A 14,300-nucleotide genomic window follows, 5' to 3' on the forward strand; every position below is an offset into this window, starting at 1 on the left:
TGAAACTAATTTTGGTGTGAGGGAACTCCATTGACTACAAGCCTTTTCAAGATGGATTTGAACATGTTTATGTGCTCTTAATCCAAAGCACATTCCATCAACTACAGCTTCACTGGTGTCATTCAGGTTTCTGTATTACTTTTGGATTATAAACACACTAGGGAGAGAAGTGTGACAGTAAAAAATAATTTTGAGTGCATTATCTCCTGTGGATGGCTCTCGGGTATCACAAGCTTTCACTTTGATCTATCAAAAAGTTTGACAACAAAGACATGAAAAAATATAGTATAACAAGAGATAAAGAGCAGCTTCATATTGACCAGCGATCTTTAAATTTGCCTTGAGAAATCATGGCATTAACATAATGTGATTAGCTAATTATTACTACCAATGATGAAAGACACTAATGGTCCAAAACTGAAGTTCTGCTAAACTCTTAGGTCTTATTTGGCATGGAAAACTTGTCTGGGAAGCCTCTAAGACATTGATATGGGATTTCCCCTGCTCCCTGGTTGCAGACAGTCAGAAATATAAATAATGACAGAGCAGGACCCAAGTCCCAAGAGGAGCCCCAACACCTTACCTGTCTCCACCAGGGAAATGCCCACCCCTCCAACACCCAGACCACAGCTCTGTACATCAGCCACACTTCTTTTGCACAGGAGACCACACAACTGGACTTACAGCAAAACTTCCCCAATGTTCATTAGACTCCTAAGTATGAATTACCAGAGCAATCAGTAGCACAGGTCAGAAATATAATCCTGCAGCCAAGTGTGATCTGTAATCCACACCTGGTATCCTAAAAAACCCAAAGCTTACATGATCACACTATAAACTAGTCTGCACCCTTTTGAATCCATGGGCTGATTTTAATGAGATAATGGCCTTAAAGATATTAAGGTTGTACAAGTAATGTGAAATTGGTTGGGGTGAGGATGAGAAGATCTGTATGAACCTCCTAACTGAAGGAAGGCTGTAAGAACAAAAAAGGTTAATTATTGTTCTTGAGCTGCTGTGTGCCCAGTGACCTTACATATTGCAGTCAGGGGCTCCTGGACATACCACAGGCAAATGAGCCCAGTACTAAGGTTGTGGTGAGAGGAGCCATTTGGGTATGGAACATAGAATTAATTAGCTTCACAGCTGAAAGAACAGTGTCTTGTATGACTTTTGCTGCTGTTTTCACTCTTTTGTTTTTAAACAGGGAGGAGTAAAAATACTAGAGTCCAAGATCTCCTGAACTCAGCCATCTTAATTTCTGGAGGGCATGAAGTTTTACAAGCACTGACCCCATGTTGAGTGGCTGGAGCCAAGACACAGTGGTTAGTTTTACAACCACAAAGGGATATGAAATGAAACTTTATTGCATGCATGATTTAGCCCTACAGAATTCAGGCATTAGCTTGCTTCATGCTCAGCAGTTGTTCTTCCCTGCTGTTCCTGTGCTTGGCTAGGAACTGGCTCTGCTCCTCCTTTCCCTATCTCTTCCTTCTTCACCCCTCTACATTTGGCTGGAAGGAGAGATTCAGCCAGTGTCAAGAAGGAACTGGCAAACAGGAGGGCTGATCATCCCAACTGCCTCAGCCTCCCACTTTTGGGAAGGGGCAAAACTGGCAACTGGCATGGGGAAGGGAAGCCAAGGCTCTCATCTCAACCCAGAAAGAACAAGTGATGCAAATGCTGTGCCAGTGGAAAAGAGGAGGAGAGGCTGTGAGTAACTACCAGGTGTTGTTACTTCCAACAGCATCTCAAATAGATGGTCAGGGCTGAAGCTTGCAGGCCTACAAGCAGGGCTAGGAGGCCACCATACAATTCCAGAGTCTCCTAGAGCATAGACTACATTTTTTTCCAGCGCTTTAGAGAAAAAATTCTGAGGATAACTTGAGGGAAGAGAGCTAGAGAGGGCCAGGTCTGATGTTAAGAGACAGAGAGAAACTGGAGGAGGAGAATGCTCTTTCAGCCAGGGGCTCACACTGTACTGACCTTTCCCTCAGATCCTCTGCACCAGACCAGGTAGCTAGCTCCAAGAGCAATACACTGAAAGATAGGATCGATAACAAGTAATGTGTTTCTTGCATGAAGGACTTGCAAAATAGAGCGATAGATGTACCCAAGAAGTACAGAACTAGAACAACTAACAAACTGGGTGGGGTGAGTGGGGGTGTAGAGAAAAAGTCAGATGGAAAATAATTTTTAGGATTTTCCTGTGATAATGTAATTTCATAAAGCAGTTCAGCAGTTTAAAGTGTTTTCTCATTCACTAAATGATGGAATTTCTTAAATGTTTGCAATGAAACATACGGATTTGTCAGGAGGGCTTGGAGAGGGAATGACATGTTCCAGGTAAATGGTAGCAGAAGAAAAAACAACATAAAATGTTGTCAGACCACTTGTCATACTCCACAAAATGCCACTCTGCATCTTTCATATCTGCTCAGGCTATTGCTAACTGTAACACAGAAACTTCTCATTGCTCTGTGTAGCTAAGGTGTGGGGTTCAGATCAGTTACTGCAAAGAAGGAAAACTAACTTTTCCTTCTTTCTAAACTGTAAAAATGTTGCAAGTTACAGGAATGCAAGGTGTTTTCTTTCCCCAGTAGGAAGAAAAGCCCTTTTTTTTCAGGGAAGTTATTGTAAAATACTTGCCAAAAATCTACATGTGTGATGATTTCATGTAATGAATAGATTTGTTAAAATATTCAGGATGATCTTGCCATCACAACTGAACAGAAGATTTCATCAGTCCTGAAAGTAGTTCTATATTCATTGAGTTAGCGTCACACCTCACATCCATACAGGACACTCCTTAATGAATTCCCTTTCCAGTAAGATACTTTAAAGATTTGCCATGTGAACCTCTTTTGGAAATTCAGACCTCACTGGCAATCTGGAGGACATCACCAGACTCCTATTCCGTTGTAATAATTGTTAGCAGAAGAAAAATAATGGTTTAACACAAGTGACATAATCTAATCTGATGTCATCAAAAAATGTCAGCATGTATAAACAATGTGGCTGAGGAGAGCAGAGAAGGTTTTGAACAGTGATCCAGCAGTCAGAGCATTTGGATTCTAGTGCTAGGTTGTACAGCTGTTATGATACTGACATTCACCGATTTGCCCAGTGCTCTGTAGTCTGCTCCTTTTGAATCAGAGAGCACAATTCTGTGCAAACTGCAGCTATTTTCCCTCTTAACTGAGTTAGAACATAGTCATTCAGTCCACCCTTTTTCTAGGTGAGCTGGTGTAACTGGGCATGCAGTCTTCTTGGGAAAACCTCCCACCCATAGGCAGAAGAATGCTAGCTGAGAACTTAAACTATTCTGCACTCAAAAGTCGATGGCCATTGATACAGCACTGACAGAGCAGTTTACGTTAGTTCAGATGTACGGCCTCATCTGTTCCTACATCTAAGGGAAGGACACTGGGAGTATGCAGACACAGCCAATGCAGTCTGCTTTTGAGCTCAGATATGCAATTTCTGAAGTGTATGGACATGCTTCAGAAAGTCCATGCATGCATACATGGGTGGTTTTTTTGCAGATAGGCAGGTATCATATCCATGTATTTTTAAAGGGCATGGCATAGAAGCCAGCTTTTGAGGGAAGTAAGGAGAAAAAGAACTCATGGGCAGTGCTCTTACCTTGGGTTCTCTCAGTGTGTTATTTGGGCACTGTTGTAAGAATTGCAGGGCAGTTTAACCTGCCAAGGAACACTGGAGGGAAACCTTGGAAGGAAGGCAAGCTGGACATAATCAGGGGCCTACAGAGTCAATCCTGAAGCTGGGGAAACACTATCGTGTTGGAATTGCTAGAATGACTTCCCTGTGTTTTTAAAAAAGCTGTGCCTAATGTGGCTGGCTCCATGCTGTGTCCTTCAGTAAAGCTACTGTTCTTCCAATTATTTTTTTTTCTTAACCTCTAAGACTTTGAAATAGACTACAGTGTTAAGAATCTTTAATATATAACTACAAGGGAAAATGAGTTCCCATTCTCTTGAGCAAAAATTGTTCATCTCCTCTCTCAGAAATACCGTTTTGGCACAGAAACACAAACTGCAACCCTAGAGGTACGAGTTCTGGGTAACTGAGAACACCGCGTCAAGAGTAAAACCAGCTACATAGAGCATTAATGGCAGCTTTTTCCCTGAGATACTGAGACCATCCCCACAAAGTCATTACAGACATTATTAGCACATGGCCACCCTATTCTAAGGCGCAGGCATTTCTGAAGTGTGTTTCTATTCTCTTGCTGTTCTTCATTGCATTTAACTTTTGATTGAAGAGCCACACATTGCATCTTCCCAGAATAAGATGACATCAGGGAGGCAGTGTTAAGCCATATGGCAGTCATGGGGAGTGCCAAGCCAGATGCGATCTGCTGGAAGATATTTTTACAATGTTGTTTTATAACTGAAGTGTTATAAAGCGTTAATCGAAAGCTAATTATCCTGTAAGACAAAGCAACATATTGGTGTACTGAAGTCTAAGGCAGAACTACATTTGCTTCAAGAGGTCCCAACTTTTTATGCCACAGGTTTTCAGTTCCTGTCATGTCTTCTTTGTGCCACAGGTTTTCAGTTCTTGTCATGTCTTCTTTGTGTTTTTTTCCAGTGATTTCTTCAAAATCTTCTAATGATCCCACTTTCAAGAAAAACCATGAAACTTGGAAGTTTTTTGAAGGTAAAGATGCATCTAACTGCTATTGGTTCTATACAAGATGTTAGCTTAGTCCAGCACTACAGGGCAACTAAAATGCCCCAAACAGGACCAGTTTTGCCAGTTCCTGTGCAAACTCAGGCTTTGCCTGAAAAAACATCTCACAGAGTACAAGGGGCTAGAGAAAAGAGAATGGATGGCCTCTGCTTCAGTTTCTTGTATATTTGTTATGGTCAATGGGAAAATAACCTATGCCTGGCTAATCATGCAAAGTAAATGCAGACCCTATCCAGAAAGGTGCTGAGCATGTCTGAAGAGGTACCAAGGTCTCTATGCTCCCACTAACCTTAGAAACGGCGTGCTGAACATGCTCTGCACTGCAAGAGCAGCTAAAAGCTCCCCTGAATTTCCAGGCAAGCAGTATTTTCTGTGTAGATTAGTGGACAACCGTTCCACGAGAGCGCAATCTGAAGTTACACGAAGTTGGGATTCCCTCCTCCTCCTCCCACCCCAAAACAGAGCACTAGCAAGGTGCCAGCACAGCATCTGCAGCCGCTGCACTGCCTGCCAGGCAGGAATGTTCATTTGGAGGATGGCCTTGATTCTGTGGGGAGCCTTGCTGTTTAAACCACAATTTACAAACTATATTGTTGTACTGTGTAAGGGAAATGAAGCACAGAACTGCAGATCAAGGGTCTAGTTGCAGCAACGCTATTTTCTACAAGAACACTTGACCTCTGAGGCTTAGTTTCCTCTCCGTGAAACAGGAAAGAAACCAATATACTTCCCTAAGGACATTTCAAGACATTAATGGGTACAGCAACCCTGAAGTACTCTATTCGGAGTTCTAGTAAAAGCAGAAATAAGTCAATAAAGATTTATTCTTTTTTCTGAACAAAATACTCTGTCTTGATCTGCCATGGTACAACTCCTGTCAGCTCCACTGGGAATGTGTTACGGCACCTGAATGAAAGCCATAAAGGGAGACTGAGGCTGTAGGCTGGAAAACAAACAAACAAAAAAACCCGAAAACCCAAAAATTTCAAGCTGGTGCTGCCACCAAAAGAAGCAATCACAGAGTTTCTTGCTTCTTCCTCAGCTACTTAGCACTTCTCCCCTGCTGTTTTGCAGCACCTTTTCTTGGTTTATATATAAACCCATCCCCCTTTTCTTCGTTTATATATAAAAAAAAGCACAGCTGTTTGAACTGGGAAATAATCCAATTGAAGTCTATTTGCTTCTCATTTTCCACATAAAAAAAAAAGGAAAGAAAAAACCCCAAACCAGCCATGTCATCTCTCCTGAAAGTAAGCCCCCTTTTAGGTGCAGTTAAACCTAGTTGCATTTATGAAGACTTCAACCAAATTTTAAACTGAGCAGGACACTATAAGAAAGCTTCAAAAGCATTAAATTAGTTCTGAGCTTCTACCCTAAATACTTTGGGCAGGGGTCTATTTAGACCTTGATTTAATTTTTCTATCCTATAAGCATGAAGCATACAGCTGCAACACTGACTATTATCTGTGCTTGTCTTTCAGATCTGTATGTATATGCAGTGTTTGTGTGTTCTATAGGAATCATCAGCGTCCTCCTATTTACATTTGTCATTCTCTGTCAGTCACTTCTGAACAAGAGGAGATCCACAGGTTAGTGAAATGTCATTCTTGCTGACTGCAAGGACCTTACCAAAGAGGGAGATGGGGGAGAAGGAGAATACAGAAAAAGCAGAAAAGAGAATTATCTCCTTGTCTTGATTTTAATAAAAACAAAAAAAATTATTGGCAGAAAAAAACTTTTCTGCCAGCAAAACTAGAACAAAGGCATTTTGCTCCCTTTGAATAGCCATTTAAAATTGGTTTGGACTCTTCAAAATCTTTCAGCTTTGCATAAACATAAATTGAAGCTTGTTGGAGCTTCTTTGAAAGAAAACTAAGTGATATATCATTAAACTGCATTCTGATCAGCTCTAGCTAACATTTTGCATGAGTGACCTTTCTGCAGACATTTAGAGGGGTTTCAAAGCAGCCTTATTCTGTTCTGTTTTCTTCTCCCTTCCTGACTAGCTGTCAATATTCTTGGGAATATGGGAGTTGTTATTAGTACTCTTTCATTTGTAGCATTCTTTGAAACTAAAGCATCATTTAATCATTCAGGTATGCCTTTTCACAATAATCTTTCAAAATCAAGGATTACTGCTTCATTCTTCTCTTCCTCAGAGAGGGCTTCTCAAGGAGGTTACATCTGCATGAAAGCTGTCCTTTTGTAATCAAAAGTGCAATTTCAGATCTGTAGAGCAGCCAGTGCAGGCTCTACTTTCATTTCAGTTTAAGAGTGGCTTATTCGGAGACCTCACACAAGCTGTGAGAATGAGATACCAGCAAGCTTAGCAGCCACCATGGTAAAGGAGAGTGTAAGGACCATCTCCAAACAGAAGCTTTCAAAAAAAGTTTGGTTAGTGATGTGTACTCTTAATGACAGGAGGAAATAATGACTTTGCTGCCTCTTTGGCACTGCACACATACCATGAGGAATGAGTAACTCAGATACACGAGAGAGAAGACACATAAACTAAAAAACAAATGTATACATAGGTCCTTGCCTGATCACAAACACTTTTCAGGCTGTGGCTCTTTCTTCCCAGTAGTGGGCTCAGTAGAGTAACTTTGATTCTAATGGAACCCAACCACTCTGCTTGCCAAGAGGAAGGAGCAGGATCAAGTTATTCTTCCTACCCTGTTAAGTGATGACAAAGGTTTTGTGCCAAGGGAGTACCCACACTTAAGTATGTTGGTCATGGCGAGTCACCCTGAAGCCACAAGCACTAGACACACTGATGTATCCTGGTTTTTCTTGAGCAGACGTTGGGCTAGATTTTGCTTCTGTTGATTTACACTGGTATGAGCATATAAGCAGCTTGGAGAAAAGGTCTTTTTACATTGAACCAACACCATTAAAATATAGAAATAATGTAGAATACAATATAGAATAAGCACATATAACAGGAAAAGTAATTTCTTCTAAGCTGTTAAAACCTTTCTTCACTACCCTAATATCTGAATAATTGCAGAAAATCCACCAAATTTTCATTTAGATTTTGAACATTATCCAGTAAATACTGGCAGCATTAAACTTACAGATTCAACAGAAATGTAACAGAATTAAGCTTAGCAGACAGGCACTCAGTATACAACGATAAGATTTTTCAGGCAAGTCTTTCAACTAGGACCACCTGATCAGTGTATTTACCACATTAATTGGCTTGGCATCCAGTCAAGCATCTGGGAATCAACACTTCTAAAACAGTAGTGGAAGAAACATCAGTGATGGACACAATCTTCAGCAGTCCGTATTGCTTTTTTCCCACCGCAGCCTCTGGGCCATGGCAGCACGCTGGGCCCTGAACCTAAGCTCCAGGGAGCAGCCATTCCCTGGGAGGTGCTGTTTCCACTCAGCCATATGGGCATGGGGCACAATGAGCCCCCTCCTCCCTCAGCACTCCTTTACCCCCTCCAGAAGCATCTTCCAGGGGTTAAGGTCTGACCACAAGATACCCACCCCGTCAGCCAGCAGCAGTGCTCTCTCATTCAGACTGCTAGAATAAGCACTGCTGCTCAAAAAGCATTATCTTACCTTCCCTCCATCTTTGGCAACTCTGCGCCCACCTCCATTTTGGACTAGGCCGATGTTAGTATCCATGTGAAAAGAGCCCGCAGTGGAATCATGAAGTCCATCTTTCCTTGAGAAAAGACAGGCCCGGCCAAGCAATCCTCCCTCTGCATCGCCCCAAGCCTCCAGGCAGGCTCCAGACACAGCCGCCTTCTACCTTCAGTGAGGTGGCTGTCGACCCATCTTCCTCAAAGGCCCTCCAAGAGAAGCCTGGCTCTGCTTCTCCCCATGTCACCAGTTCCAGGGCCCAGGACAACCAAAACTATCTCCTGACCTCAACTTACTGGGCAGGTTTCCATCAGGGCTTCTCCCTGAACCTCTCTGAGGTCACCTTACCCCTGTCACAGAGACACCAACAGCTCCCCCCGCTCTCCTACCACTCCAGCTTCCTCCCCTGTTCCTCAGCCCCTAGGCCGCAAGGAGGGCGATGGGCTGTGCCCTGTCGCCTGCAGGCAGTGGAGGCACAGGGAGAAAATGCGGGAACACCCCGCCTGGCCCTCTGCAAGCACAGCCCAGCCTGGGAGAAAGCGGAATGCATACCTGAACTCAAATTTGCAGTAGCTGAAGCTGGAGGTGATCCCTCTGGAGCGTCTGTCTGTGAAACCCGAGCAGATCCTGGCTCACCTCAGGGCTCTGACACGACAAGGGCAATACTGAACCCAGCACCTCACCAAAGGGACTCCCTCAAGCTACGGGGTGCTCTGGGAAGCAGCAATGGCTGCAGGTCAGGTCCCCTCTGCAGGTTTGGTAGAAGCCTATGCCCACCCTATGCCAGCCACAGAAGTGGCTGCTCTTCCCAGTCCCTGGTTCAAAGGCCTGGAGCATTTACTGTAGGGCAAAACAAAATAATACATACCTAGAGATGCTCAAAAGCATGTCACTAATGTACATGGGCATCCTCCTGCTCCCGAAGGGTCAGGCCTGCTGTTCTCTGTGCATCTGAACAAGGCCGGACAGGTGGATGGAAGCACTGCCTTGGCTGGCTTAGACATGGCCCCTGTGTTAACCCCAGTTCCTAGTGTTCGCAGCTCCCCTTTCCGCAGGACTAAAATGCACCCCCTAGGAGCTGTGTAGCTTCCTTAGAATGGGAGAATGATTTCAAATGTGAAAACTTTCCTGTAGAGGGGCATAATCCTTTAAGTGCACTGATGTCTGGTTTTCATGGCCTTTTAAAGAGCAGAGAACATGAAGGGAGGGGGGGGATCTGTGTTGTATTCAGCTTCACACCGTGGCCCAGGGATGCACCCTTTTTCCCTTCGGAGAAATAAGTTGTCAGGAGGTTGACCAGGAGAGCCTCTCCTTCTGCCTGCGTGTCTCTGCATTCAGCACGCGGCACAGCTTGGCCGGATCACAGAAGCCACTAAGCCACAAAAGAGCATCTTAATAACTCTGGCTCCTAAAAGGCTGCAAAGCCTCTCTGCAAGGGGAGGAGCTGCCCTTGCTCAGGACTAGAGATTCAAAGCAACACAAAGCAGAAGGATTTATACAGCTCACACACACAGCTGTCAGGGATAGGGTAGTGGCTGGACTGGACCTCTGATCCGATCCCAGAAGGCAATCCCTTTATGCCTGAGGCCACAATCTAGCTTACATTAGGAACAGAAGTGGCTCCTGTGGGTGAATGGTTTATTTCAGGCTTCTGGAAATAAATAGAGGCACCACAAGGGAAATAAAAGTCTTCAAAGCAAAATTACTGGCCTGCTGTGCTTTTCCTTAGCAAGCTGTCTTTTGGCTGGGCTGACCACTAGAATGTGAGTCGCCCAGCACTTCCACAGCAGTTTTTTGGTGTTGTTTGATACATTCCCTTCTCCCAAGCTTAGCTATGTCTTTAAGTAAGACTACATTTTAATGCACACTACAACGAATGGTGATGATTAGCAGCTCTCACAGTGTAACAGCTTGGCAACTCCACAGTCTCAGCAGCACAGGTCTATCTGCAGTGCCCATTTGTAACTCATAAACTGTGTTGGTGTGAAGCCACATTTTCTTTCTTTTATTTTTTCTTTAACAGTGAAGCATTACCTGGTGAAATGCCCCCAGAACAGGTAGGAGATTATACTTCTCTTTACTATAACCCAAGGCACCAGTTCTGTTTTTGTTTTGCCATGTATGCTGAAGAAGATGAGCAATGTTTTCCAAAAAGCCTGCAGGAATATAGGGAGTCATGGGTCCGTGACTCATGAATGTGCCTGCAAACCAGTACGTGCTGTGCATGATAAGGAAGACCTACCTGGGCTATCTAGCTGTAGGTCCTGAAGGTGCTTCAGTGATAAGCCTGTCCTTGAGGCTCTGGATTGCTTTCGGAAGCCTACTTCCATCCTGTGTGGCTTTCTAGGGTTTCCCAGCACCTCACCAGATGGTAACAACTTAAACCATCCACTTACACAGAACAAACTACAATGTTACTCAGTGATTCCTGCACCCAGGAACAGGGAGTGGGGCTCAAAAGCAGATTTTCAAGGCCCAAAGTCTATTCTCAGCTGAAGACTCCAAGTGATGGAAAAAATTCTACTTCTGCTGCAGTCATTAATCACTGTCCCTTTAAATACCACTGATTGCCAAAAGTTTTTATGTGGTGCTATAAAACTGATTTTGATTGTGTGATTTTCCTGAGGTATAAATTGTGCTGGAACTGCAGTAGAAAAAAAAAAAAAAGATGACAAAAGCATTTTACAAACAAAAAAGTTTAAAGAGGAGGCTACATAATAACATGGGAGAACAGCTGTTTCCCAGGTTTCAGTGACATAAACCATGTGTTTCTAGCCTTGTAGTTTAAATCCAGTATCACTTGGTATCACAGATACAATTTCTCATAGTATCTTTTTAGATACTGTAAGATTCGGTGCCAAGTACAGCATACCCTAGGTCCTCCAACAGTCAAATTTTTAGTGCATCCTCACGGGATTATTGCTGTATGTGATCTAACTGAAACTCGGATGTAAATGAAGTCACAACAAAGCAACAGAGCTTTCAGGAGAAGCCAGTACAAGCTGAAACTTTCATGTTATTCATGGAAAGATCTTTGTTCTGTGACCCTGACGAGCCATTGCACCACACCAAAAATTTACTGAGACAGCTCAGCAGTTTTCATTTTCCCCTGGATGCTTTCTTTTTCCCTTTCTTTATTAGCTGCTGGGACAAAGTTGCAATTACAAAAACAAAAAAAGAAGGGGGAGGGGGGGGGAATCAAAGTAGATTGGTAGAGAACACAAAAAAAGGAGAAAAATTTGACCTGACCGAAGACATGACTAAAAAAATGGAGCATGGCAGTCAGATAAAAAGACTCGTGCTACAGAACCTGCCTCTCCAGGAATAGATGACATGGTAGTAATACCACTGCAAACTCTAAACTTAGGAGGCTGAACAGCAAGGGGGAAACAAGCCAACATGATTTCTTCACTGTAAAATGGAATCTCCAGAAGCAAAATAAATGTGTGACTTTATATGGAAAAAGATATGGTTTCATGTATTTCAGTGTGACAACACATGCTGATGAAAGCCCCAGTCCCACAAATGCATGTTTAAAGTGCATTGACTTCAGGGCTTTAAAATTAAAGAGCTACAAAAGTGTTACCAGTATGATCATTTTTGTTATGTTTGGCACTTGGTACCATTTATTTTCCATCCTCTGTTCAAAACACAATCCATGAATTCCTTTGAACTAATTTTTCTTCACCTATGCACTCCTTGTCTTGGAACTTAATTCAACATATTTAGACCCAAACCCCAGTGTCTAAATATCCATTAGGCCAGACTGATGAACTAACTTGCATGAGATTCCTGCCAGTCAAAATGACTACACTGCGCAAAATTCAGCCTTGATTAGGAGAGGCGCAGCCCCTACTCCCTTAGTGATATTTCAGACTCAGAGCAGAATCCAGTTTCAAAATTGCATTAATAGTCTGGTGTCTAAGAAGTGTCTGTACTCCCACTGCAGTAATACCTAAGCATCTTAAAGTATTTCATGTCTTGACATCATAATGGTGTTTCTACTTAATTGGAATCTGAAGCACAAAGGGCTAAGTGATTTGCCCCAGGTCTCACAAAATGGCCTTGGTAGAAGAGAAAATTAAATCCAGATTTCCTGAGTAAAACAAAGCAAATGTTTAGATTTTGGTTTGCTACTTGACCAATAACAAATTATGAAAAAAACGAGTTAACCGAAATCCATTTGTTACCCATGTTTTAAAAATAAATACCTAAATAAAAAGTACAGTTATTTTAGGTTTTTCAAACCATAGAGTTATTTTAGGTTTTCCAAACCACCTAAATGAATTTTCTGGGGTTTTCTTTTCTTTAAATATCCTTCTTATTTTTAGCTTTTTTGTTATTAGATCATTTTGTCACTTTTCAGATCCAGAAACCCCAGGAGGTGTAGCTTTGGAAATAGGAATTATTTTTTTCTGTCTTTTATATTTGTTTTGGCCTGAACTCTCCAGTCCTCCAGTGACTGCTCTTCTGGAGACAAATAATTTGAGGTGAAAGAAGTGTTCACCTCAGAAAGTTGTTCATCTCGACATCTTTGTTCCACAGTGCCAATCTAACAACGCAGGAGCAAATTCTGCCAGACTGAAGCAGAACCAAGTGCCCACTCCACCCCTGGCACCTTTTCACACAGCTTTCCTATTTGGAAAATATCAGGGCAGCTCCCAGTTCACTTCAGTGAATTTTTTGTCATCCCCCTGCAGACATTTGAAAAGAGGAAATAGCTGATTTAGATAACAGGAAAAGTCCCACATCCTTGATTCTAATAAGGATAGTAAAGCCAAAATTTTATTAGTTTGCCAGCTCGAGACAGCCATGACCTCCAGCGAAAGTGCTGTCTTGGTGCCATGATTGTTAGACACCTTCTACAGCTTTTTCCCCCAAACACTTATATTTTTCTTGCTCTTTTAAAAACTCATCAGATCCTTCAAGAAATGCACAATGTGACACTGTTGAAATAGAAGCCAGGAGGTTGGAGGAGGAGCTGAAGATAAAAAATGAACTTTCCTTTTAGACATAGAACAAGGCAAGCTCACAAAGAGGCAGTGTTTCAGAGCCAAGGAGTCTTTACTGAGCCTCCTTGTTTGGTTTGAGGAGCTCAGTTCTAAGACAGCAAGTACAGTTATTGTATCTCCTAGAATTAGTTAACCCTGTATGGCCCTGGCATTTAAAAGAAAAGTGTAAGCCACAAATACGTTTCTCTGTAGCTTCACTTTCTCAGTGGCAAAGCAGGAATAATAACTAATGTAATGAATTGACACTAAGCCTTTCCATATATTGTGCTTAAAGTAGTTATATCAGAATAATAATATATTTAAACTACACATCTGCCTTAATGACCTTGAATTATTAAAACCAGAAATATTTTTTAAAAGATCACCTTTTTGGTATTCTTTGTTCCTTGCAGTTTGCTGTGTTTGGGCCATGGAGCCAGGCAGGACAATTTCATTTCCTGCTGGTTTTAAACCAGTTCATGTTTTGATTTTAATATAGAAACAAATGGTTGTGTGATAGGTTCACAATAGTGCAGGCAGACTTTGATATTATTTTAACGCAACCTTCAGTTTATGTGATTGATATATTATGAAAATATTTAACCTTTCAAACACTTTAAAAGAAGTTTGGCAGCAAACCTATGTTTTGGACTGAGTATGTGGAACAGAACTTGGGAAAATCAGCAAACCAGAGTCCTTTTTTGTAATCTACGCAAGTGTAAATCCAGAGTAATTTTACCAAAGGTAGTGACATTCATTTGGATTTACAGCTGTGTAAAATTATAATGTCTGTTATTTTGTTATTCTTGTGTGGGCAATAGTTGAGACATCTGAACTTTCGTTAAGACTTTGGCCCAGTTTGAATATTTTATTCTTATAAAGAGAATGTTTCATTATGCAAAAGAACCTGGAGAGGAACAGCAACTTGGGACAAACGATTTAAAATTCAGTGAAATCAGTGTTGTCAGTGTTATGACCATGGAGACCCTGGCTGGA

The 14,300-nt window shown here is 42.1% G+C and overlaps 1 protein-coding gene across 5 annotated transcripts in view; it reads left to right on the plus strand.

Annotated features, from left to right (window-relative positions):
* The window catches only part of VSTM4 (V-set and transmembrane domain containing 4), a 40,417-nt gene that overhangs the window by 7,661 nt on the left and 18,456 nt on the right, over window positions 1-14,300 (plus strand). For all 5 annotated transcript variants that reach the window (XR_008734007.1, XM_055721211.1, XM_055721210.1 and 2 more), the window contains exons 3-5: window positions 4,615-4,683; window positions 6,198-6,305; window positions 10,337-10,370. Coding sequence is in view for 4 of the 5 variants with exons in the window: in XM_055721211.1 (XP_055577186.1) it covers window positions 4,615-4,683; window positions 6,198-6,305; window positions 10,337-10,370 (211 nt within the window). In the remaining variant the exon portion in view is untranslated. The remainder of the gene's footprint in view (window positions 1-4,614; window positions 4,684-6,197; window positions 6,306-10,336; window positions 10,371-14,300) is intronic.

The sequence above is a fragment of the Falco cherrug genome, chromosome 9, assembly GCF_023634085.1.
Source record: "Falco cherrug isolate bFalChe1 chromosome 9, bFalChe1.pri, whole genome shotgun sequence".
Taxonomy (NCBI): domain Eukaryota; kingdom Metazoa; phylum Chordata; class Aves; order Falconiformes; family Falconidae; genus Falco; species Falco cherrug.